Source organism: Mesocricetus auratus, unplaced genomic scaffold (assembly GCF_017639785.1).
Source record: "Mesocricetus auratus isolate SY011 unplaced genomic scaffold, BCM_Maur_2.0 Super-Scaffold_100010, whole genome shotgun sequence".
NCBI classification, from domain to species: domain Eukaryota; kingdom Metazoa; phylum Chordata; class Mammalia; order Rodentia; family Cricetidae; genus Mesocricetus; species Mesocricetus auratus.
In genome coordinates this window covers 85,322,727-85,349,012 of record NW_024429194.1, presented here as the reverse complement: position 1 = coordinate 85,349,012, position 26,286 = coordinate 85,322,727, and the positions used below count along the sequence as shown (strand labels likewise).

At 57.2% G+C, this 26,286-nt stretch overlaps 1 protein-coding gene across 3 annotated transcripts; it reads right to left on the bottom strand.

The window, feature by feature from the left end:
* Positions 1-26,286, bottom strand: Kcnj4 (potassium inwardly rectifying channel subfamily J member 4). 3 transcript variants are annotated; one of them, XM_040754142.1, is made up of 2 exons: positions 25,635-26,286; positions 1-1,728 (listed from the first exon to the last, which is right to left on the bottom strand). In XM_040754142.1, exon 2 carries the CDS (start codon positions 1,687-1,689, stop codon positions 355-357), a length of 1,335 nt encoding a protein of 444 aa, XP_040610076.1. In that variant the 5' UTR covers positions 1,690-1,728; positions 25,635-26,286; the 3' UTR covers positions 1-354. The 3 variants fall into 3 exon arrangements, with proteins under 3 accessions (XP_040610076.1, XP_005066905.4, XP_040610077.1); XM_005066848.4 differs by lacking the exon at positions 25,635-26,286 and adding an exon at positions 20,303-20,436; XM_040754143.1 differs by lacking the exon at positions 25,635-26,286 and adding an exon at positions 10,663-10,683.

Genomic DNA, 26,286 nt, shown 5'->3' with positions numbered 1-26,286 from the left:
CCACCCAGAACTCCCATGATGCCCACCCCCCAGCAGTCCAGCCGCCTTCCCCAAGGTCCTGAGAACAGAAGGGACGCATCCTTGAAGGGTCAGTGGGGAAAGGGTGGAAGGTCTGGGGGCCCAGAGCCACCTGTGGGGAGGTGCTGGGGGGGCGGGGCTCAGGCCAGCAGGGCTGAGTACCTGGGTCCTTCCTTCCCAGTCCTGGGCTCTGCAGTCAACGGGAAGGGATCTCCCAGTCTTTGAAGCCCCCACCTTCCTCCGGGTCCAACTCTGTCCTGAGAGTGGGAGGCTTGTCCTGGATCCCCACCCGTGGCAGAGGCTCTTGCAGGAATAGAGGAGGGCAGGGCCTGGAGGTCAGATGGCAGACTCCCTGCGGTAGGAGATATTGTCCAGCGGGAGGGTGCCTTGCATGCGCTCCAGATCCAGATGGCTACCAAACTCCAGCATCCGAATGATGCCCGCCTCTTCTTTGGGGCCCGCCTCCAGGCCCAGGCCTGCAGCCACAGCGGCTGCAGCAGCAGCTTCCTCTTCCATCTCCTCTTCCTCCTGGCTCATGAGGGCCAGCTCATTTTCATAGCAGAAGGCACTGGGAGGGGGCGGTGGGGCGGGCAGCACCGTGATCTTGCTCTCCTGCAGCTCACGGGCAGAGCAGCAGGGCGTGCCAGCCACCTCATAGGTCTTGTGGAATCGTGAGTAGTCCACCTTGTAGTGACTCTTCTCCTCAAAGACCACGGGCTCGAACCGGTGACCCCACAGGATCTCACTGGCCAGGTAGGAGCTGCGGGCCTGCGTGGTCATAGCCGTGGCCTCCACCATGCCCTCCAGGATGACCACAATCTCGAAGTCCTCTGACTCCAGCTCCTCCTTGCCCATGCCGTAGAGTGGACTGTCCTCATCAATCTCATGTACAATGATGATGGGTGACACCAAGAAGATGCGGTCCAGGCCGATGTCATAGCCCACGTTGAGGTCCCGCTGGTCCAGCGGCAGGTACTCACCCTCTTGGGTCATGTAGGGCTTGATGAGCTGAGCCCGGACATGGGCCTCCACAATGTGGCTCTTGCGCAGGTTGCCCACGCGCCACATCAGGCAGAGCTTGCCATCGCGCACGGAGATGACCGCGTGGTGGCTGAACAGCAGCGTCTGGGCCCTCTTCTTAGGCCGTGCCATCTTGGCCATGATAGTGCCAATCATGAAGGAGTCGATGACACAGCCCACGATGGACTGGACCACGACTGCAATGACCGCCAACGGGCACTCCTCTGTCACGCACCGGAAACCATAGCCGATGGTCGTCTGCGTCTCCACCGAGAACAGGAAGGCTCCCAAAAAGCCGTTCACGTGCATGATGCAGGGCTTGGGGGCCGCCGGGGCTGCCCCACCGTTGCCCCCCGGGGCTCCTGCAGCGGGCACCGAGGGGCTGGCCTCCAGGTCGCCGTGGAAGAAGGCGATGCACCAGAAGAGGAGGCCGAAAAAGAGCCAGGAGACGAGGAAGGCCGCAGAAAAGAGCATGAGCATGTAGCGCCAGCGCGTGTCCACGCAGGTGGTGAAGATGTCTGCCATGTACCGCTGGGACTTGTTGCTCAGGTTGGCAAAGTAGACGTTGCACTGGCCGTTCTTCTTGACAAAGCGGTTGCGGCGTTTCCGCCGCGGCACGTGGGCCTGCCCGTTTCGGTTGTGTCCGTGCATGACCTGAGGCCGGCGTGGTCACCTGGGGAGATGCAGGGCCTGTGGGAAACAAGGGACATGTGAGATGCTGGGGAGAGAGGCGGCACTGTAAAGAGACCACCAGGCCGTCAGGACCAGAAATGTCTACGTGGGACCTCAGGGCTTCCTTTGACTCTCAGGGGGCTGTGCCAGAGGGTCGTTATGGAAACTGAGCCCGCGTCCCTGAAGCTGATCCAAACCCTGGGCTGGGGTCGGCCCAGTGAAGAACAGGTCCAGGCTCCAGTCCCCACTGCTCAGGGTGGCCCTTCCGGCTTGCCGCTGTTCTGGAAGCTTCTCTATCTTTTTTTTTTTTTTCTGTTTTTGAAGCAAGGTCTTCACCATGTTGCCTTGGCTAACCTGGAACTCATTATGTAGACCAGGCTGGCCTCGAGTTCAGAGATCTGCTCGCCTCTGCCTCCTGAGTGTGAAACCACTATACTCACCCTTCATTTCATTGTGTTGGTATTAGCAGCAGCAGCAGCAGAGGGAGGGGGCACGCTTGCCATTGTGTGAGTCAAAGAGAGGACAACTTTCAGGAGTCAGCTCTTTTACCCACCACGGGTTCCACGGATCAAACTCAGGCTGCCAGGCTTGCACAGCAAGCACCTTTATCTGCCAAGACCACCTTGCTAACCTCTTTTTATTTTTGGTGGCGCTAGGATTGGAACCCAGGGCTTTGGCATATCGAGCAAGCACCACTGAGCCACACTCCCACCCTGATGCTCATCTTGACTCGGCGTCCTTTATACCCAGAGCTTTGACCCCCCCCCCATTTGCCTCCAGCTTAAGCCTCTGTGCCAGCCTATAGTTGGTTTTGCAGATGCTCAGATCCCCGTGGCTAACAGTTACCACTGGGTTAGTGTCCCCAGACAGGGTGCCACTCACCCCCAGATTCCTGTCCTGTCCCCAGACTTGCTGGGAGCAGGACAGGGGTTGACAGAGCATCCAGCGTGCTGGTCAAGATGGAGGAAGGGCGAGCCTGGAACTTCTGTCCCTGTATGGACACAGCTGGCTGAAAGAGGGAGAGGGGCCTGCTGGCAGCAAGGTGGATCCAAACTCGGGTGTCACCTGCCAGGAGCTCCTGGATGAAGACTGGGCATAGGTGAGGCAGCGGCACTCTTCCCTCCTACCTACCTCTGACCACTCCGTTTCCTTCTCCGAGCCTCAGTCTCCCCATCTGCAGACTGAGGGTAGGAATTCCTACCTCACAAGACCCTGGAAAACAAAGCCCCGCCCTGCTGCTCCCCACTTGCTGGGCGCCTGAGAGGCAGGCGGGCCTGACTGTGGTTACCAGCTGTTCCAACAGAGGCCCGCCACCCCCGTGCCCACCAGCTGGACTCACACAGAGGGACCACTCTTTTCCGTGCTCCCTGACCTTGAGGTCTGAGCACCACAGCTGCTGATGCAGCCTCAGGCCCCGGAGGCCAGCAGGGCCAGGACCCAGCCTGGGTTCCTGATAACATCTTGGCCTAGAATTATATAAGTCTGGAAGCTTCTATTTTCTGTTCTATTCTTCCTGGTCTAATTGTGCATCTGTGGCAATGTTTACACACTTCCCTGGTTCAGGACAACTTGGTTGCCGCAGCAACCGGTGCGCGCCAATGCTATAATTTAGATATCAACAGCCCTTTCCCCTGCCTCTTTCTCCAGAGTCTCCCTCCCCCTCCCCCAGGCCACCCTACCCGACCCTGCTTCTCTCCCCCACCCCACCCCAAGGGGCTCCCTCAGTCCAAGTCCCAGATGTGTTACGTGATTTGATTGGTCTTTAGTTTCCTGACCTGGTACATTAGACTTGTTGGGTATGGCCCAGAATTCAACACTGGCCCTTTAAAGTAGTCAGTAGCTGGAGTTCTGCTGTGTTCCACCATGGCTGCCAACTCCTTCATCTGCACCAAAGATGCTTGCTTACAGCGGGGGAACACAAGGTAGCCACGCTCAAGACCATTGTTTTACAGCTGAGGCCGAGGAGGCCCTGGCATGGGAAGGAGCCACCGAGGGTTTCAGAATGAGGCAGCTGGGGCAGTCCTGACCAGGTTGTCCACACCCACCCTGACACTGGGGAAGAGGCCTTCGGCTTTGTCCCTTTTCTCGAGAGCCAGAACAAAGTGGGCACTAACCCCACCATGACAGGCTCTTAATCACACCCCGCACCTCTGCAAGCGAGGCAGAGGACAGGAAGTGACACCTGGGTCTTTGATGAACGAATGCCGCTAGCTGTCCAAGAAGGGTCCTGCCAAAGACCGCCTCCCAAGATGCAAAGGACGGACGGGATATCTGCCTGCTGGTAGGGCCAGCTCACTTGTGCCGCTGCAGATGGCTCACAAGGGGTCTGCGGTGAGTGGTTGCCGGAGCTCCCCATGGCTCTAGGCTTTGGAATGTCCCCTCCTTTACCACTGCCGAGGGCTCTGATTAGTGGGTGAAGACGAGGGAGTCTCTTCCAGCATCAGCTCCCCCTCCCAAGTCCACATCAGGCACTCACTCACTTCCCTGCTCAACACACTCTCCCCAGTCTCCTATAACCTTCCCCATGGTTCTGCAGGCTCCAGAGCTCTCTTTCTGGCCCTGGCAGGCTCTTGGAGCCCCTCCTGTGCCTGCCTCATGGTGGGCTTTTAAGGCTATTGCCCATCCCAGTGCTCAGGAATGCTGGCTCCCCAGATATGTCCCCTAGGGTACAGCGAGGAGTAGCTGTGTGCAATTAGTCCAGCCTCCCGCTCCCGTGAGCAGCTGCTGTGGCCACTATGGGCCCTTTCAGGAGAGAGGTGACGCTCGCCTGTCAGTGTGTGGTCTAAGTGCACATCTCGCCAGTGAAAAGTACCAGCCGGGCGTGTCCATGTGGTAACTACATGGGCATGGCCAAGAGCTTTCTCTGATCACACGGGGCTTCTGTGAAAAGCTCAAACGAGAAGGGACACAGATGACAGGATAGGACACAGACACGGATCAGCATCTTCCTCCTCTGAGTAGAATTTACTTTGAAAAAAGGGGAGCTCTGCTTGTCCAGGCAGATGCATGACCCCAGCCCGTACTCTCCTGGAAGGCCGGGGATGAGTCTCCATCCTGTCCATCAAGTGGACTAAAGGATGCTGGCCGTGTGAAGAAAAGAGGAGGAGCCTGGACCTCTCTGCAATGCCTTGTGAAGGGTCTCCCTTTCTCAGACTTGCATCATTCCCCAAGCCTGGGACCCTTCATCCTCCATCTTGTCTTGGGCTTTCTGAGCTGATGGGATGTGAAGAGAACAGCAGAAGTAGGGGAAGCCGAGATGGCCAGGGTTCCCCACAGCCTCTAAGAGCAGGCTACCGGTCCAGCAGAGACAGCAGTGGAGATGGAGTCCCTGTCCTTACTCAGATTGCATCCTGCGGTGTGTCTAGTGGCAAAGGTTTGTTCAGGAACCCCACAGGCTGGGATGATAACCATACCTAGCCATGCACCCCCACACACATTCTGGCTACCCATGGTAGAAAGTGACCAGATGCCATGGAGTCCCTCCCTGGGAACCTCTCTTTGGTCCTGCCAGCCCCAATGGCAGTGGAAGCCATCTGCTGGGGCTTTTTATCCTATCATGAATCTTCTAGGTTACTCTGGTGGGGAGACACCATGGGAGGTGACAGGGCTCACTGGGGGTCTCACACCTCAGTCTCAGGGTCTCTGACTGCTCTGGGAGTGTGGACGTCACATTGGGCTTGGCCTGCCTGTCTCACCGAGGCGTCGCTGTGTCTTTGTTCAGCTAACGTGTATTTATTAAGCGGCTACTGAAACACAAGGGGGTTCTGGCTGCTGTTCCCCGTGTGGAGAATGATAGCCTGCAGAGCCGGGGAGATGAGCCTGGGGGTTGCACAGCAGAAGTGGCAAGGTAGGACTCCAACGTAGGCCTGGCAACCCCCGGTCCCCAGCTCCCCCTGGTCCCTGGTTCCTGTCCTCTTATCTGCTGTGCTCCCCCCCGCCCCAGCTCCCCCGGCCCCCAGCTCCCCCGGCCCCTGGTTCCCGTCCTCTCTTATCTGCTGTGATTTTTTTGTTTTTTGTTTTTTTGTTTTTGTTTTTCGAGACAGGGTTTCTCTATGGCTTTGGAGGCTGTCCTGGAACTGGCTCGGTAGACCAGGCTGGTCTCGAACTGATAGTGATCTGCCTGCCTCTGCCTCCCGAGTGCTGGGATTAAAGGTGTGCGCCACCAATGCCCGGCCTCTGCTGTGATGTTTTACTCAGCCTTGCTCCTCTGGTTCCCAATCCCCTCCCTCCCCCCCTCTCACTGCCTAACTGACCTTCGGGCTGCCCTAGCTCCCCTGTGCCCTTCCCCTTTGCTGCCTCACCCCCACTTAGCTTCAGATCAACCCTGACAATGACCTGTTGGATATGTCTGAGACAGCAAGACCTGGGCTCTCGGTCTCTGCCCTCAGACTTCTGCCTTCCTTTCCCTACCTGCACAGGGAGACAGTGTCCCAGCACTGACCTCAGCCAGCCGGCGGTGGGACGGTTTTGAGAACCACTATGGGCGAGGACACCCCTGATAGTGGGGAAGACCCCTCAGGGTGCTGCAGTGACTCAGAGAAACAGAAGATCTAGAAGAGAACTGCTGGCCTGACTTTACCACATGGGGGGGGGCCCTTTGGCCAGGTTTACCCACCGCTGTCCTTCACAACGCCCTGGCAATGAAGACAAGGAACCCCTTGCTTATTAGCCCCCCCACCTCAGACAGGCAGCAGGAGTGAGGCCTGCCTCCAGAAGGTGGGCAGACTTCTCTTGGGGAAGAGGGGAATTCACACGAAACTCCTATCCCAAGCCTCGAGATTGCAAGTCCACCCTGTCCTCCAGCTGTGAGGCTTAGGCTTGCTAGGCTAAGTGGGGAGGCCTTTCCAGTCCAGCACTGGGCCTCTGCGGAGGGAGAGGGTTTGAAGGCTCCAGGCGGCTGGGTTGTGCCCTTCAAGGAAGGCACGGTAGAACACACCTTTAGTCTCAGCACTCTGGAGGCAGAGGCAGGTAGACCTCTGAGTTGAAAGCCAACCTGGATTATATACCAAGTTCTAAGTTAGCCAGGGCTATATAGCGAGACTGTGTCTCAAAAGAAAACATGTGGGGTGGGGGGCAGAAAGGCCCCCTGAAGGCTCCTACCCTGTTCTGCTGACCCTGGATACTCTGATTCCTTCAGCCCCGTCTTCCCTTCATGCTGCATGGGGGCCAGGGCACAGCCCTGACTGTCATCCTCGGAGACACAGTCTACCTTCTCTGTACAGGGTTTCTTACTGGCCCAAGGCTTGACAAGTAGGCTGGGCTGGCCGGCCAGTGAGCTCCAAGAATCCTCCTGCCTCTCCTTCCCCAGCACATGCCACCACACCCACCATGTTATGTGAGCTCTGGGGATCAGCCTCACACTTGGAGGCAAGCACGTAATCGGCTGGGTTTTCTCCAGTCCCTTCGGATCACTTTCTATGTGACTTCAGGTCAGATACTCCATCTCTCTGTTCTCTGCATGCCTCACTGCCTAGACTGTAAAGGGGATAAACAGGACCACACACGGCCCATGTCTGCATAGGGTAAGTGACATCTGAGTGTCACGAGGAGACGGCACACTCCTGCTCAGGGATCGAAAGAGGAATCTCAGGTGCAGAATCCAGGACCCACCCACACCTCCCTCCCCCCCAACATGTTATCCAGGGTGTCATCCACTGCCCCGAGAGTGATGGCCCCGGAATCCAAATCACACAGTCTGGACTTGGCCAGGCAAGCTCATAGCTCAACCTCAGTATCTCGACTGGCAAAAGGAGTGTAACAACACATTCCTACGTGCAGGGTGGCCCTGATGTCACCAAAATGCACAGCGCACGGTGCAAGCCGTGCTGCCTTCCTCTAGACCCTGGGATCCCTCTGCACACCGCCCCTCCCCCGACCGGCACTACCATGTTGCAGGACCTGCACTGAGCATTTAGCAGGCGTTCGCTCTGAGCAGGAGACACTCTGAGCAGGAGACGCTCTGAGTGCTTTTCGCTGATCGATTCCTCTCAGCCTCACGGCGACCTCAGAAAAGGTACCGTCACTATTCCTGTTTTAGAAGGAGAAGGGTCAAGGCACAGAGGACTTTCAACCAGCCTGGAGTCTGAGGCCAACCTGGGCTACATAACGATATACAGTCCAGCTTGGACTCAAGCATCCCTAGGGTGTCCCTAGTTGCACACTGAGGTCTAGGCTCCTGACAGTGCGCTTCAGGCTGGCCTCCAGGTACGGGGGTCGGGTGGGGAGAGCAGGAAAGCAAGTAACAGTGCCTGGGCGCTGGAGAGAAGGAAGGGGCTGGGAACACTCGCACAAAGCCCATAGTGTTTGGCAGGGGGTGATCTTGGGTCATCAGCCGCTGGGCTGCAGAACTCCCGCATGTCCACCTAGAGCATGTGGCAGATGTGGATGGGCGGAGGGAGAGGGGTCTCAGCCCCTCCTGCAGCCTCACAGCGGGAAGCTCAGGCCCGGTGACCCCCTGACCCACTCAGCCCACGGAGCTCACTTCCCCAAGGCTGGAAAGACGAAGGAGGACCAACGGCGACCTAGGAGAGCCCACGCCTGCATCGTCCCTGCGTCACCCCCCATTGTTCACTGCCCACCCACACCGCCACTGCTTTGCCCCTGGACCTCAGACAACAAGACCCCATAGCTGGACAGGGTGGGGAGACACAGGGATCCCTGGAGCTGAGGAGTGGCCACTGCTGTCCCCTCTCAGAGCAGACTGCCCCAGCTGACACTACCCACAGAAGAGGCACCAGCCTAGCACCTGGGAGGTAAGCACAGAAGAAGCAAGGGTTCAGTGTCATCTTGGGCTCAGTAGTGAATTCTGGGCCGTCATGGGCTACGTGAAACTCTATTTCAAAAAAAGTAAAACTATGGCCGGGCAGTGGTGGCGCACACCTTTAATCCCAACACTCAGGAGGCAGAGGCAGGTGGATCTCTGTGAGTTCGAGGCCAGCCTGGTCTACACAGCGAGTTCCAGGACAGCCTCCAAAACAATACAGAGAAACCCTGTCTTGGAAAACCAAGGAAAAAAAAGTAAAAATAAAAGCTGGGAGTGAAGGCATGGGGGGGGGTGGCTTGGTCCTGCCTCAATGGGATGATGGGACAGCCTGAGTAGACTTCCTGGAGGAGGCCTCACCCTCTAAGAAGCAGATGGGAGGTGGGGTAGGGAGGAAGTGGGGGGAGGGAGTGAGGAGGACCTGGGGTTGGAATGTAAAAACATAAATTAATAAATTCTTAAAAATCTAAAAAAGGAAAAAAAGCTGGGAGTGATGGCACACGTCTTTAATCCCAGCACTCGGGAGGCAGAGGCAGGCGGACCTCTAGGAGTTCAAGGCCTACATAGAACACTGCAGGCTAGCCAGGGCTACACAGTGAGACCCTGTGGGAAGGAAGGAAGGAAGGGAGGGAGGAAGGAAAAAGGAAGGAAGGAAGGAAGGAAGGGAGGAAGCAGAAATGGTACCCGAGGAAGGGGTGATTCAGAGCTAGGCTGGCATCCCACCCCATCTCCTCCCTTACACTGGGTGGCTCTGCCCAGCCGCAGGGCACCAGGGCACTGAAGTCGGAGCCATGTCCCATGTGGAGACCATCACACGCTCACACAAGTCACACGCGCACTGGGAGGGAGGCACAGCTTTGAAGCCTCGCCGCTGCCCTTCCGTGAGCAGCAGCCACGGACGCTAAGGAGGCAGCCCTTTCGGGAGCCTTGCGGATCTGCCAGATGTATTTTTAAGTGAGAAAAAGCCAACAGCTACGAGCGGTGAGTAGAGCCGCTACCACCTCGTGTGAAAAGGGAGACGAGTTTATAGCTGCACACATTTGCTTCTCTCTGCTGTCTGGATGGAGACCCGGGAAGCTGGTGACACCGCTTCTTGGGAGGGGAAGCAGGTGGCTGGGGAGGGAGGAGGGAGGGGGAACACGCACTGGGTTTTCATTTGTCTTTTAATTTTAGAGCCGTATGGGTGTATCACCTATGGGAAATACCTACCCGTGAGTTTTAAAATTAGCACTGAACATGCGTGTTTGTCAGAGGGGTCACGGCATTCGTAAGGTCCTCAACAAACAGTATGATCCCAGACAGTTTACACAATGGGGAACGGCTAACACCCATTCCACAGGCATGCTGCAGAGGCGGCCAGTGGAGGGCAAGGGGTAGAAACTGTAAAATGCAGAGGGCAGAAACTAAGATGCAGCTGTTCCGTGGCGTTCACGAGTGCACGCCTGTGCAAGCACAGGGCTCCCTGAAGTTCTCTAAGTGGCCCCAGGAGGACTGGGGTTGACATCGGTTCTCTTCTTCAGCTATTCTCTGCCTCACTTTTTTATTGACAGAGTCTCTCACTGAACCTGGAACTCGATATTTTGACTGGACTGGCTGGCCTGCAGGTCCCAAGATCTGCCTGTTTCTGCTCCCTCTTCCCCCGGGGCTGGGGTTACAAGCACACTGCCACACTCTGCATTTACACAGGGTCGGGGAATCTGAACTCAGCTCCTCATGCTTGCCCAGCAAGCACCTTACCCACCAAGCCATCTCCCGATCCCACTAAAGCCCGTCTTATAGGGCATTCCCTCCCATCCCCCCCTCTGCCTCCCAGGGCCCCTCTGAAGGACACTGCGATGAGTCCCCATCTTGCTCCTGATGCCTTCAGGCCTGAGAGCCCCTCTGGGTTAGCCTGCCTCCTCCCACTTCTACAAGTCACGAACCCTGGGAGCAGACACTCAGCCACCAGTCACCAGCAGCCAGCAGCCTCCCTCCATCACCGACCTCCCTCCTCGGCTCCTCTGCAGTTCCCCTGTGACCTCATCTTGTCCTGAGCCTTAAAATACCAGCAGCCACATCTTCCTCAGAGTGTCTGCTGCGCGGCTGAGAGGTGCCCACTGCCTCCTGCCTTCTACGCAGTCTGCGAGGCCTCCCAGAGTGCTCCAGGCCGAAGCCCTGTGCCTCCTTCACCCCCAGGACACTAAGGCTGGCACCTGTCATCCTCCGGTTCTCATTCCAAGCTGCGGTGGTCCTATTCTCATCCCCCAGGGAGCTGAGGAGCAGGCCCACGGACTGGATACTGCATGCTGTATTCCATGTCCTGCGTAGCCACAGCCTCAAGCCTGGGCCACAGCCGCCTCCTGGCCTCCGCAGTCACGGAGTCCTCTTACTGACCAGCTGTAGTTTCAGGGCTCCCACGTCCCCCAGGGCGAACGCTTCTCTCACACACACTTTGTCCCGTCAATTCCTACCGCAACCCTTGCCACACAGCCGCACGGCCTTCCTCCCCATCCCCCCAACATATCCAGGCGCCCTGCCGGGGGGGGGGGGCGGCGCTGGCTGTCTCTGCCCTTCTCATCGGCATTCCGTGGCTCTTTGGCTCGAGCCCCCTCCCACTCGGTGTGACTTGGAGGCTTAGGTTCAGACTTGTCCTGTACTCTCCTGCTATGGCCTCCTCTCCCTCACAGGCCTTATGCCACTGGTCCATGCGTGCTGGGCACCCTTGACCATTCCCCTGAGTCGTGAAGCCTGGCATGCAATAAATGCTTCACACACGACTGACAAGGGACAAGGACGGGAGATCTGCGCAGCTTGTCATAACTCCTGGGAAGGGCCTGAGCAGGGCCATGTCACAGGATGTGACAAGCTATTTTTGATGCTGGTGATGAGGGAGCAGAGGTGGCCCCGAGCAAAGACCAGGACGAACCTTCTGTGCCATTGCACCAGGGGACACGGCGGGCGGCGCAGTAGCTGTGAGCAGAGGGGACGGGGGGGGGGGGAAGGGGGACAGCACAGGCCAAGTCTCAGGCCTCTGCTCCACCTCCACAGAGGTGGATGACCGTCCTGGATGACCCGGGGAGAAGAGGGGCAACACATCTCCTGGGGGAAGCTTGAGGAATGATGTGTTGGGAGGTGGAGCAGGGCTTAGGGGAGAGGGCACAACAGCCTGAGCCCTCAGAGGGCGAGGGACTGTGGCCACATCCCAACATTGTTTGACAACAGCCAAGGAACTGTGGCTGAAAGAACACCGAATACTTATTCATAGATTCTGACCATTTCCCACCAGCTCCAGCCATTCATTCATTGATCACCTAATGGCACCCTGAGCTGGCTCAGCACTGCCTTCCTGTCTGAGGATGCACCGTGAATAGTGACATCTTGAGTACCTACTGCGTGCTGGGGGAGAAGTAGTGAGTCCTGAGCTGGGCGTGGTGGCATATGTCTTTAGTCCTAACACTCAGGAGGTGGAGGCAGTCGGATGTCTGTGATTTCAGCCCAGGCTACAGAGTGAAACCGTGTTGCAAAAAGAAAAACACATGAACTCTGAGCAGGCCTACTTAGCTCAGATCTTGTGAAGTGTCTTGTTCCAGGACAGGAGCTAAAGAATCTACACAGCCAAGGGCTAAACAAAGGGTCCCTGAGCCGGGCATGGTGGCACACACCTTTAATCCTAGCTCTCAGGAGGCAGGCGGGTCTTTGTGAGTTCAAGGCTAGCCTGGTCTACAGAGTGAGTTCCAGGATGGCTAAGGCTGCAAAAAGAAACCCTGTCTCAAAAAAAAAAAAAACTAAAAAAGGCGGGGAAGGGGTCCCTGGAAAGATGTACAAGTCTAGAATGCAGAGGAAGCCGGGCAAGACAGAGCTTAGACTATGGCCCAGGCAGGACTAAGGCCCTGGGGACAGCTGGTTACAGGGGACTGGGGATCCAGGCTCGGTGGGCATAGGAGGCAGAGCAGCTGCTTCCTAGAGGTCTTGGCACTTGGGTCCCAGGAGCCGAGGGAGAACAGGAGGCCATGTATCCATCCACAGGGGCTTCAGGGTCTCTATCCAGGGTATCAGATTTTCAGTTCCAAACAAGGCGCAGAGTAAAGTCACATGCTGGGTACAGTGTATTATTAACAAGCACACAAGTGTGTGCAGACACACAAGCATTCACACACACACACACACACAAACACACACAGCGGCATCCTAAAAGACATGCCTTGTGTTTTATTGTTCTTTAGGTCAGACCCTGCCTGTGACTTGGTTATTAATCTCACTTTGTAGCCCAGGCTGGCCCAGAACTGACCACAGAGTCCATGCTGGCTTTAAACTGTAGCAATCCTTCTACCTCACCCTATCAAAAGGGTTGGGGTTAAAATTGGAGCTGCCACACCCAGATCTTCCCTTCTCTGTAAGGTGCTGAGGAGCCGACCCAGCGCCAGCACTGCTCAAAGCCAAGTCTGGTGGCCCCAGCCCTTTCTTCACGGCTGCTGGAGAGGGGGAGGGAGAAAGATTACAAATTCAAGGTCAGCCCCCTACAGAGTTCAAGGCCAGTCTAGACAACTTAGTGATACCCTGTCTCAAAACAGGAAGGGAAAGCAAAAAATGCGGGAGTGGAGAAGGGGTTAGGGGTGTAGATAGCATGCTTGAGGCGTCGAGGGTCCAATCCCTCAACTGCCCAGACAAGCCAAGAGGAGCACTGCAGGAGGTGCCATGGGCTCTGGCTGGCAAAGGCGCCCACAGGGACATCGCTAGAGGCCATATGCACACTTGAGACAATGGGCTGTCTGCGATCCCCACACTGCATTTGGGTTGAGTTCCTTCCACTGCCCTGTGCCGGACTCTGCTGTTTCCCAGCAGGTGCCATTCTGCAGTTGCTCACAAGCCTCCTAGGATAGGCAGCCCTTGCAGCTCGACTGCGAGGGATGAGGCTCAGCTGGTTAAAGGTTTCATCTAAGGACTTGGGGGCCCAGGGCATCCCTGAGATGGGACCCTGGCCTCTCTGTCCCCGGTGATACCCTCTACCCTCCTGCTCAGTCACTGTCCCGTGTCTGGGGGGTGGCCCTGGTGCCCAGCTAGACTTCTCCAAGGTCAGGTGGCCTTGGAATCTGCAGCTGCGTGGCGTGGTACCCATTCAATGTCCCACCCCACTGCAGCAGGTCTGGGGACAGGAAGAGGGAGCTGGGGTGCAAGGCTCTCAGCAGGCTTGGAGAGACAGACAGACACCAAGTGATTGGCGATAATGTATCTGAAAGTAATGGCTTCTGTCTGTGCCTCACTGACCCCCATCCTGTCTGTCCCCAGACCAATGACATCTCAACATAAGCCGGGCAGAGAGGAGTTGTACTGTGGGATGGGAAGAGGCCAGATGAGGAAGCCTGGTGTTAACTCTGCTACCTGCTTGAGACAGCACAGCCGTAGCCCCACAGGACACCTGGCCCCTCCTCTCTGTCACCGCCCATCCCTGCTCCAGCAACAGAGGAGAAAAGCAGAGCACACCCCGCAGACTCCAGGCCCCACTAGTGGCCCTGGCTTCACAGAGCTCAGAGGGCCTCCCAGAGCGACAGTGAAGGTCACAAAGGGTTGAGCGGCTGAGCCTTCTTCCTACCGCTGTGGCAGGGTCTGCTTCTTCCCTGTCTCGCCTGCCCAGGAGAGGAGCATGGAGAGCGTCAGGCACCTGATGGAGAGGGAGGGTGTCAGGGACCCTGGAGGCCCTCAGGAGCAGAAGCAGGACCGGTCCCACCTCTGCCACCGTCACTAGGCCAATGCTTGTCTGACGCCAAGTCAAGCTGTGTGGTCTCTGGGCCATTTGCCTCAGGTGGGTTGCTAGAGGGAGGGAAAGTTCAGGAGACAGACTTCTCTTCAGCCCAGCCCCAGTCTGTCTCAACCTGTACCCCCACACCCTAGTTCACCTCTGCCCAGCTGGAGGTTCCCACAGGCTCCCAGCAATTTCCAACCCCATGCTCTCAGTGGTAGGTCGCCATGCGTGGCTCTTAGAGGGGTAGGAAATGCAGATGTCCACCTTTCCTGGTAGCCTGTAAGGGCGGTGTCTCCCAGGGGCGCACCACCTCACCCTTGCTACCTGACGCCATGTGCTGGCTATGGACTGGCACCACAGAGAAGAGATGAGGAGCTGGTGGGAGGGGCAAAGAGGGAGACGCAAAAGTGGGAAGCAGGGCCCGGAGACCAAATATGGGAGGGTCTGGGGCTTCTGGGGGTCGGCGCATGCGCAGATCCAAAGGACATACCTGGGAGGCCTGGGACAAACCCTTATTACCATCTGTTTTCTCACCTGGAAATGGGGTGCTGTGCTCATGGAACAGTGGGGAGCCCTGCCTGAGACAGCACAGACAGTCCAGCACCTTCTGCTCCTCATGCCCTCAAGACAACCTACAAGACTGGAGAGGCAGCTCAGTTGGTAGAGGGGCTGTCTAGCGTTCGCGAAACAGCCCCCTAACACTGTAGAAGCCAGGTATGGTGACTCACACCTGTAATCTTAGCACGCAGGGAGTGGAGGCAGGAGATCAGAAGCCTGTCATCTCTCTGCTGCATACAATCTCTATGTCACCAAACAACAACAGGACCGCCATCCCAGGCAGGGCTCTTGTGTGCACCTGCTGAGTCTGGAGCCGTTGGGAGGCCGAGAGACCTGCCTAGCCCCAGAGCGCCCCCATGGCCTCGGAGTCAACCAAAACCCACACATCCAGTCCCAAGGTTCCCAGCAGCCCTGCTCTCCTCTATCAGCCTCAACTCCCCCTTCTGTGAATGGGAAGTAACCGTGCCCTAGGTCTCACAGGTTCACCCAGGGACCGACCAAAGGGCAGTCTGTGGGGACAGTCTTTGCATAGACCCTTGGAGGTAGGAGGTCAGGGTCTACAGCCAGCCCAAGTGTGAGCCCCCTGCCCCCACGCCTCACCCCACCCACCACCAAGGCGCAGAGAGCGCGCCGGCCTTTCGGGAGCGCGCCCGGCGTGTGTGACTCAGGCTCTATTCATAGCTGAGCTCCGCCAGCTGCAGTGTCACAGGCAGAGGGGCCTTGGCCCATGTTATTATTACAATTACCATGTGAATTAAAAGTTTGAGCAGCGATCAGCCCACGTCGCCAGGGAAGAGGGAGCAAGAGAAAAATAAAGATGAAAAAGAGAAGAAGGGTTGAGCCTGGAGAGCCCCCACCCCAAGGAGGACTGAGGAGGCTTAAAGGTTGTGCCAGCCCCCAGGGCTCCTGCCTGCCCCTTCCAGGGCCCAGCGTCCTTGGGAGGAGGGAGAAGCACTTAAGAGACCACAGCCCAGTGGCAGTTACTGGGAGGGAGGGGGCAAAGAGATTTTTCTTTCCAGAACTTTGTCACCTCATTTGGGCAGATCAAGCTCAGAGAGGGCAACTGACTGACCTAAGGTCACACAGAGAACTACAATAAGGTTACCAGCTTCTACACTGTTTTGTGCCAGACAGGTCTCTCACTCGGCATCCCCAAACCTCATCAGGCCATGGCGCTGATGTCTGCAGGCCATCTAGGGGCAAGGACTACAAACAGGACCTTCCATGCCTGCTCTCTTATGTTCCATGGAATGACAGAACCCGACACTTCTGGAAGTCCTAGCCGGGAGCCATCAACATCTCAAGATTCCGAGTCCGAGTCCACAGATCATGTCATCATACACCCAAGGCCCTTCCGCTGGCGCAGGGGACAGAGTCCCAGGCCAGTGAACAGGCTGCCTGGCTGAACGCTGATGCTCTGGTCACCCTGGGCCAGCTCAGTCTTCCCGTCTATAAAATGAGCTCTCCTCGGTGGTTCATAACTTCGTCTGTCTCTAGAATGGAGCCCCCAGAGGATCCCTGAGGGGGAGTTGGGCTGTGGGGGCGACTAGACCATCTCCTGCCAAACCCCAGCCCAGGGGAGGAATATTTTCCACTCTTTCTGGGGAAACCCCAGAGACAGCCCCTGGGGAACCAGATCCGTCTAAACTCAAACCCAGTCCCTCCATAATTCTTTGCTGTGTGACCTTGGGCAGGTAGCACAGTCCCTCTGGGCTGTGGCTTCTCCATCTGTGACACAGAGACCTTACATCATCAGTGGAGAGCTGCTGCAAGGAATAAGTAGGAATTTGCTGAAGCTCCTAGCCTCATTACCTGCCCAGGCTGTATATCTGCCAGTTAAGCAGCTGGGTGGTATACATGGCCTCCTGGCACAACTTTGGGAAATGCAGATCGGAGGATTCCCAAGATGGGGATGCCATTCATAGTCACCCATGAGGTGAAAGTCACCAGGAAAGAAAGCTTTGCCACATTAGGAGCAGGGTGCTCACTTTCTCACCAAACTTTGGGTATCCCCATCTTTCCCAGTCTCCCAGGGGTAACAGGCCATTTGGCTGAGTCAGAACAACCAGGCCGGCTCAGTCTTGTCACTAAGCCCCTCTTCCCACCCATAAAAATGAGTTCTTCCCCCAGGATCCCGAAGGGGTTCATGTTCTTGGGGACGACTAGATCATATCCTGCCTAAAACTCAGGGAGAGGAATAGTCTAGAACCTAATATTCTAGAATGGACCATATCTCTTAGCTTAACCCTAAATCCGGCGTCTGCCTCACAGAGACAGTCTAGGATTAGTTCTCAAAGGAGTTCTAACGGAATCCCTCAAGTGGACCACGTAAGGGATGAGGGCAAAGGCCTTGATGGTGGAGACGGGTAGGGAGGCAGGAAAGGAAGAGGAGGGGCCAGAGCCAGAGACCTCGGCCCAGCCCTCAGGGGCCCAATTGTCTGCCTGCTTCCAAGAGGGGCTGAGAGTCAGGAGCTGGAAGCCTGCTTCCTCCGACCCTAGGTCATCAGTGTGGCCCTTTGGTAAAATGACAACATCAGACCAGTGATACAAGTGCCAACCCTCTGCATGTAGGAAACTGTCCTCCCATGCCACCTGACCCCATAGTGGTGAACCTGGCCAATCCTCTACCTCTGGTCATCATGTGGAAGGCCACAGGACTCCTACATACCTGTGACTTTGGAGCCAGGGCCCTGCTCTGTCTCCTGTACCATGACTCATGTCCAGGGCCCACGTGGTCACCTTGAACACTCCACCATTCCCATTTCACAGGTGAGAAGATAGAGGCACAAGGAGGGAAGCTACAGGAAGGTCACAGGATCCCTCCTGAGGCCCTGGCATGCCAGAGTGGCAGAGGGCACCTCCTCTCAGGGGAATCGCCACTACTACAAGTGGCCAACATCCACTATACAGATGTGAACTCTATCAAGGGGAATCTGCCCAAGGTCACATGGCCAGGCAATGACACATGGGGTCCGGCAAACTCCCAGGCCTCACCTAGCCAGGGGGCAACCTCCCATCTGGGGCCTGACTTCCTGCCCCGGCTACGGCACCTCCCCAGGATTGGAGTCCTGGTCCCATCTCTAGGCTCTGCATGGCTCCCCCTAAGTCCCCCTACATCTAAGATTAGGGTAAGAAGAGCAAACAAGGGACAAGAAAGTTGAAGTCTGGCTGTTGCCCTTCCACTCCCAGCCTGGCCCAGTCCTTGGTCCTTCCCCTCCCTCCCTCCCTCTCTCAGAGCAGGGGGATCAGGCGCTGATGTAATGCACTCTGCTTTCGTCCCCGTGCCAATCTCAGAAGAGAGACGACAGATTGCGTGAGCCAAATTTGGCATCCTAGGGGGAGAGGCATGAAAAGTGGAGATGTGGAGGAGAAGAGGAGCCTGGGGAGGTACAGAGAAGTCCCCCTGCCCAGCAGACCCCCCGGGTGCCTCCTCCGTCTCTACTCACACCCCCTTCCTTCCCTAGCCTGCCCTGGGCTGCATCCCCTGCGGGCCGGTCGGCCTAACCCACAGGGGACCCTCCAAGCATGGGTGCTGCCAGCCCAGTCTCCCCACCCCTACACACTGCTCCAGCTCCCCCACCCCTACACACTGCCCCAGCTCCCCCACCCCTACACACTGCCCCAGCTCCATTCCCGCAGCTAGTTTCCTGGTTACCGTGTTGCTGGTTGTCATGTCGCTTACATGTCCTCGTGACTCAGTGGTCCCTGCAGAGGGGCCCCCTCCTCCTCACAACCCCCCTGGCGCTCGCCCCCGCCTCCCCCAGATCCACATTAAGAACCTGCCCGCCCTGTGTAAGCCCACACAGTTCTTGCTCCCCCTCGCTCTCATCCTAAGCCCCGAATCTTCCCACAGCATCCTAGAGTGACTTTGCCCTCCAATCCACAAACGTCTCTTGAGAACCTGCACGCCTTGGATTTCTTTGCAAGCTCTTCTCGGGGCCCTGACACTATATGCAAGCCACTGACGTCTCGATGAAGTTAGTGCCACACTCCCATTTTCCACTTGTACAAACTGAGATCAGAGAAGAAAAGTCAACTGCCCAAGGTCACCCCAGCAGAAGCCTGCGGACATGTCTGTCTAGCCAGTCACCTCTATGTTCCCCCACCCCCCAGCCCCAGGGAATTGTGTCTTTAAGGGTGACACAAGGGATCATTAGGTACAGTTCCCAAGTCCCAAGTCCCCTCCCATTTAACGCCTAGACATCTCCATTACTGTCAGTCTGTATGCCCAGCCATATTCTTGCCAATCAGTAGCTACTTATTTTCGGTCAAAGTGAATAGAGTCCTTACTCCCATCTTCCCAGCCTGCCTTCCAGCCCACCAGTAAGTGCTCTGTGCACAGAGCTCAGGGCCCTCCATTGGAGGTCAGTGGGGCAAGTCTGGTGTCCCCATTCCACATATGTGTTGGCAGAGGCTTGGGGAGCATACCTTGCCCAGTATGCTAGTTTCTCAGCTAGCTGGGGTTCATTTCTAAAGCCTGGATCAAGTAATATAGAAGGCATGATGCCCAGTACGGAAAACTCCAGAAGGAGACCCTTCTTCCAAAGGGAGGATAGAGCTGAATGCTCTAGATTCAGCCCTCTGGTCTCCAGCCCCATGCCAAGCAGCTGTGCCCCCTTGTTGCACACGATCTCTTGTCCCAAGTGTCCTGCTTCCCCGTTCCAAGTCCTGGAAGGTGCAGGGCTGGATGGAGGGTGGGGGCGGAGTGTATTTGGCATCCCTGGGCCCAGCCCCTCTCTGTCCAAGGCCAGACACTCCCTCTTCTTCCCAGCTCCTTCAACCTACTGCCTGGTGCTCTCCTGCTCTTGAGGCCCCATATCCGTGACTCCCAGCCACCTTGCTTCCCGATGCTTAGAGGCCACTGCCGCCTGCCTCTCTGGGCTACTTCTCCCTATCTTGAAGTCTGGGTCTCCTGCATAGTTTTTGTGCAGCAATAGGCTGACCCTGGTTAAGGGACATTCTGCAGGTGTGTGTGTGTGGGGGGGGGAGTTCTCTCTGCCTGGAGCTCAAGGCATCACTCTTCGCTGTGTTCTCCTTTTGCCGAAGGGGGAAGGAACATTTTTTTCCTCTCTCTGTAGCCTCAGTTTCCACCATTAACTACCCTGAAATGCTTCATGTACGCACCCCTCTCACCTACCCTAGGGTTATTTGGCACAAGGCAGGTACTCAACACAGCAGAAGGGGGATTTTTGAGACTGCAGGTGGGAAGTAGAGACACCCCCTTCCCACCTTGCTGCAAGTCACCTGCCTTGCAGCTCCTGGCATGGAGGTGGGCGAGGGCAGAGAAGGGCCATCGCCAGGGCAGGAGGTCAAAATCTCTTCCATCTATCTCCTTTCTTTTGCCAGCCAAAACCCATAGGCGACAAATGGATAGAGCAACTCGGGGAAGTCACAGGACCACACAGGGACCTTTCTGGACCCTGATCAGAGAGATGAGTGCAGGGTGGGTATGGCCAGAGCGGCAGGACAAACAGACACTCCCTCGGCTAGATAGGCATTGGGGACGGACTCACTCACGGACCGACAGCGCTCGCGGCGGGCGAGCCCGAGCTTACCCCGGGGCGTAAGGTCCGAGGAGGTTCTGGGCGGCGGGTGGCCGCTACATCCCACGACGGAGTCCGGCGGGCGGCGTCCGGGGGCGCCGGGGTCGGGGCGCGGGCGCCACCTGCCCGCGATGTCGCCGTTGACCCGGGCAGCCGCCGTGGGTCTCGGGGTCTCCGCGCCGTCCCGCGCCGCTTCCTGCCCAACTTTCAGCGTTGCCCCGCGCCGAGAGCCGGGCGCTGCCTGGGTGGTAGCATTGTGGAGCCCGAGCTCAGGTTGTGGGGTCCCGGGGCCCAGGGCGCCCCGCCGCCCGCTGTCACCCACAGTCCCGCGACCCTCTCGCTGTTCGGCTCTGGGGTCGCCGGGCTTTGAGGCCACCTCGCGCCTGCTGCACGGTCCCCGCCGCTGCGTCTCGGTCCCGCCTCTCTTCCCGCAGGGTTGTGGACCTCGTCGCTGCGCTCCAGCCCCTGCCTCGGCCCAGTCTCGCCCCGCGCCGCTTCCTCGGCCGGCTGTGTCCTTCTCTGTCGCCGTCCCTCCCACTCCCGCCGCCGCCCCCTCCGTCTGGGACCCGGTCCCCGCCGCGTCCCCGGCTCGCCCGGGAGCCCGAGCTCCCGCCGCCCGCGGCGCGCCGAGAACTCCCAACTCGCAGCACGCGCCCCGCTTCGGAGACTTTCGCCCCTCCTCACACGTGACCCGCGCCCCGCTGCGGAGGCCGCGAGCCCCAGCTTCCAGCCCCAGGCGGATCCCGCCCTGGCCCCGCCGGTGCGCCCGGCCCACGCGGGCAGGTCACTCGCGCCCGGGACCGGCGACTCGGGCAGGGGTCTTGGGGGTTGCGCCGTCCCATTCTCTCCCGGATCCTGCCCGGGTTTTCCTCCTCGCTCTGCCGCGCTCCTCCCGGAATCCGTTCCGGGAATCCGCTCCCGGGTTTGCGAGGCCCCCGTGGGCAGGTGGGGAGGGTTCTCCGAGCCCAGGAGAGGGTAGGTGAGAACCCGTCTAGCTGAGGTCCAGGTGGCCCTGACCCTCTCCTGGACGGTCTGTATTCCCTCCCGAAGCGCTAGCAATTAAGGACCCGAAGCACTCCCACTTGAGATAGAGGTCGCTGTTTTGGAGGGACCCTAAAAGTCACCTAGTCAGTAAGGCTCCAGTTCACAGAGGAGAGACTAAGGACCCACGGAGGAGATCCACAAAAGGTCACCCAGTGGAGTGGAAGTCAAACTAGCCCTAGCCCCTGTTTTCTTCTTCATCTTATTAAGCTGTCTTTTAGTTTTTATTTATGTGTATATGTTTGTGTGCCCGCATGTGTGTGTCTGTGTGTGTATACCACATGTGTGCAGGAGCCTGTGTGTGTGCACCGTGTGTGTGTGTGTGTGTGTGTGTGCAGGTGCCTGTATGTGTATCTGCACTACTTGTGTGAAGGCACCTATGTGTGTGTGTGTGTGTGCACTACTTGTGTTCAGGTGCCTGTAAACGGCAGGAGAGGTTGTCAGGTCCCCTGGAACTAGAATTATAGGTAGTTAGTTGTGGGCTGGCATATGGCTATTGGGAGCCCAACCTGGGTTGTCTGCAAGAACAGCAAACCTTGACAGAGCCATCTCTCCAGCCCTTACTAAGTTGTCTTGGTAGGGAAGGAAGTAGACCCTCCCCCAGCCACCTCCCCAGAGCCCAGGTCCAGATCCCCCACTCTGGAAGCCCCTCCCAGCCCCTGGGGAGTCAGTCGCCCACTTTCCTGAGCTTTGGCCACCTTGATCTAGCTTTCTAAGGGAACATGAAAGGAAAGCACTTCTCTGTGGTCACAGGAGTCTAGAAGACTCGCAGGTACATAGCCATTTGGGCCTGCTAGAGACTGGCCGGGGAGGAGTAGGCCACAGCAAGTTGTGGAAAACTGAGTCTCCAGGCTCTTTGGCCTCCCATGCCAAGCAGACCTCCCGAGACAAGACTAGGAATACACAGGCCACGCCACCTGTGCGCTCTCCCTCAGCATGGCACACCGTCAGGCCCCTGCACACCATATATTCACACGTGTCCTCTGATTCCCGCCGGTTCAAGAACGTCCCAGATGCCCTCACACCTCTCTCTGCCTGCATGCCGTGTCCCCGTCGCCCCCTCCCCGCATGAAATGCCCTTGGTCTCCTTTACTACCTCAACACCACTTCCCAAGACATGAGTAACCCAGTACCCACCCACTCAATGGGCCAGCGCTGGGGACCCACCTATTACCAGCACCTGGGGTAGGCACAAGTATGGCTCCTGTTGAACAGACTTGGAAATCAGACAAACCTGGCTTTGAAAGCACTTAGGAACTATAATGACCTTGAGTGAGATTCTGGTTAGCCTGGCCACAAACTGAGCGCTCACGGCCCCCTTGTGAACTGGCCATCGGAGGTGGATGGGTGCTGGCGGCAGGGGCTCAAGGCTGTCCCACAGGTGCCAGCCTCAGTACTGGGGATCTTCACAGTGTCTGTTCTCTCTGCCAGACTCCCTGCTTACCCTGCTGTGCCCTCAGGCAGGTAGCCAGGACTGATGTTGCCTGGCGTGTGGTGTGTGTGTGCGTGTGTGTGTATGTGGTGTGCATGCACGAGCGCACATAGCTCCCTCCTTCCAGCAAAATAAGTGTGCACTTAGCAGCTGACAGATGCCTAGTATCTACTGCACCTCCGTGTAGACTCAAAGCAGCAGGTTGGAGGGACAGCTAGTGGCCCGCAGTTTCCTCCCTGCTGGGTGGTGACTGCAGGAGAAAGAGCAGAAAGGAGGGCACACAGAATCAGGGATCGCTAGACCCACCACAGCTGCGCTTGCAGGCTGTGTGTCCCTCGCCCGGTCACTGGGCAAAAGTCCGAGGGAGGGATGGGGCCCCCCCTGCCGAGCTTGGACTGAACTGTAGGGCAAATACTGAGTCCCTGGAAAGCTGCAGGGCTGGGGCTAGGTCATACAAGATAGGGCAACTCCAAGCCAGGAGAGGTCCAGGGACACCAGGAAATAGAGTTTTTCTTCCACCATCAAATAAACACCCGAGTGACCCTGGGCAGGTAGTCTCTTCACTCTGGGTCTTGTTTTCTCCGTGTTAGGTGGTAAGAATAAGACACCTCCCCCACTTTAAGCAGTTGTCCTGAGAATAAGCAGGATGTGTCATGGTCCATTAACTTATGCCCAGTTTGATATGAGAGGTGGGAAGCCTGCCAGTGTGTGTGTGTGTGTGTGTGTGTGCATGCACGCGCGCGTGTGTGTGTGTGTGTGTGCATGTGCACGCATGTGTGTGCGTAAATGTGTGTAAGAGATCTTGGGGTAAGGAAAGGAGAATGGCTTGTGTTAGAACCTGTGTGCACCTTGGTAAGTTGTGTATCTTTTCTGGACCAACTTTAGAGGCCTCATCTGTAATGGGACAGTCTTCCCTGTCCCTGAAAGGCCAATGGACTTATCTTCATCCAATACAGAAGCATGCCTTGACAGAGTAGCTTTGATGGGGTGGGCAGTATGGGGCAGTCAGTCAAGACTTTGCAGACGCCTCTCATCAGCCCAGCACTGTTCCAGGTCCTTACAAATATTGCCTCAATCTCTACAAGAACTACATACTTCAGGACACTGTTCCAGTGGGGAAACTGAGGCATAGCATTGTGTTGAGGCCAAAGACAACTCCCCAGAAGAACAAGTGTTCTGCTGAAGTGTGTTCGTTTGTTCATTGTGCCAAAGCCCCTGATTTTTAGCTCCCATTTGACCCTCACAACTGTGAGGCAGAGGCTGGACCTCTCGGTTCCTGGGTACAGAGACAGACAGGGGCACAGAGAAGAGGTGACTTGCTTTCACTCGGTGGGAACAAACAAATGCAGACGCCAGAGCCAGAGCTGGGTTCGGCACCTACCTAGGTTCTAAAGAATGGCCATTCTAGGCTGGCAGAGGGCTCGCTAGCCCTCCCACTCCAGGAGCCTGCTCAGGCCTCCTGGGTCCCACAGTGGCCTCAAGAGCCTGTGCATAGAGCTGGAAAGAGTGAAGGGTAGGGGGAGCTGACAAGCGGGGACAGCTGGGGTTCTGTGGAGGTTTGGGGTGCACTTAGAAATATCACTATTACTGACTCCAGGGTTTTGTTTTGTTGTTGTTGTTGTTTTGGTTAGGTTTGGTTTGGTTTTATTGCTTAGAAAGTTTCTGAGAGTCCAGCCAGCCTATTCCACAGATGAGGCAAACTGAGGCCTCCCAGCTGTTTAGATAAGAAATCAGATCAGGACACAGCTGATCTGCCTCAAGCTCCACAGTCCTGCCAGATCCAAGAGAAGTCCAGAGTGGGGAAAGGGCTGTTGGGGTCCAGAAGGGCGGTGTTCATGCCAGCATGCCAGCCCTTGGAATGGAGAACTGTGGGGGTCTCTCCCACCCTCGATCCCTATCCTCACCCACCGCCCAGCACTCAGTCACCAGGGTGGAATATTTTAGCACCTATAGAAAAACCGTCACAGACGGCGGTGGCAGCTGTTGCTAAGGAGATGCTCCCAAAATAGCCCCCCTCCGCCAACCTTTCCTGCTGCTGCTCCTGCTGTGGGGAGGGGAGGAGGCCAGGCAGTGAGGGGTGTCACATGAGCCCTGGCCCCAGGCTCACCCATCCAACCTAGCCTCTGGTGGCAACTGTGGCCACAGACCTGAGCAGCCACAGGTCTGTGGAGGGAGCAGGAGCTGGCCTTTGCCGGCCCAGTGGCCTCACCACAGTCCTTAAGAAGGTCACCAGGTGAGCGGCGAAGGGAGGGAGACTCTCAGCACACCCCCACAACACTCCCATAGGCACGGCACCTAAGATCCCCGCAGCTACACACATCCACCCAGGCACACATGAGCACTGCCCACACAAGTCTATCCAGATATGCATCCGCACCAGAAAGACACACATAGATGCCCGGTAAACACATATGCCAGGAATGAACAACACATACCACATGACACTCCACACAGCCATAAATACACACATTCACACATCCATCCAAAGTGCACGTATACGAAGGCCTGCCATGCCAGGCACACAGACACACGCCCATGTATATACCCTCCCCAACACACACACACACACACACACACACACACACACACACACACACACACGATCACAGATACAACCATCCGAACACATATATGCCCAGCATGTGGCTCTCCAAGGGTACCAAATGGGCTCTGTTCAGGGCACAGGTCCTGGGCTTCAGACAACCTCAATGAGTGAGGAGCTTGATCTGTTCAGTCACAGAGAAAGAGGACAGGTGGTGGGCAGGTGGAATGCCACGCCTCTATGAACCCTTCTACACCCGGGACACATAGGTCCCAGGAGAACTGTGCTGGGCTGTGTCCATGGGGAGAGAGAGGTGGGGGCGGACTCACCTGCAGGTTTGAAACCTCTAGGCATGGAAGGTTCTGAGACCCAGCTTCAGGGTGCAGCTGGCTGTCACAGAGACTGCCCTTGGGTCTGAAGTGACAGACAGGACCAGAACAGAAACAGAGGTGGCCCTTGGCGTGTTCAAGGCACTTTGCAGTTCGACAGCTTCTTTTAAACTTGGTGACTATTTCCCATACTTGGTGAGAGCCGTTCTGAGACATTGGTGGTAATGTTCCATCTCCTAGACCTGGAGAGGAGTGGGGACTTCAAGACCACACAGCAGGTTACTCAGTGGGCTGGTCTCCAGCCAAGGAGATGCCCTGCGGGTGGTGTGGTTTGTCCTCCCCTTGTCTGCACAGTCCTCTGTCGGGATGCCGGCCACCGGGAGCAGGTCCTAGCTTTGCCCACTTCATCCAGTGATCCTGGGGCACAGCCCAACCCTCGGTCTCCCCACCTGAAAAGCAGGGACGGGATCCCCAGGCGGGTATCCGGCCACAGCTGGTGACCACACTGAGACCAGGGTGAGTGGGAGTGGCGTTTGCCGGATGCCCTCGGGTTGCCAGAGCAAGGACGAAAGGCTGCTCGCTCCCCTCCTCACTTGGCCAGCCGCGATCTCTCTCCAACCTCCCTCGGTGACTCGGCTCCAGAAATCCGGGC

Bases quoted from the DNA above. Each gene is read 5' to 3' on its own strand.
- Kcnj4 (XM_040754142.1), bottom strand. From the start codon at position 1,689: ATGCACGGACACAACCGAAACGGGCAGGCCCACGTGCCGCGGCGGAAA.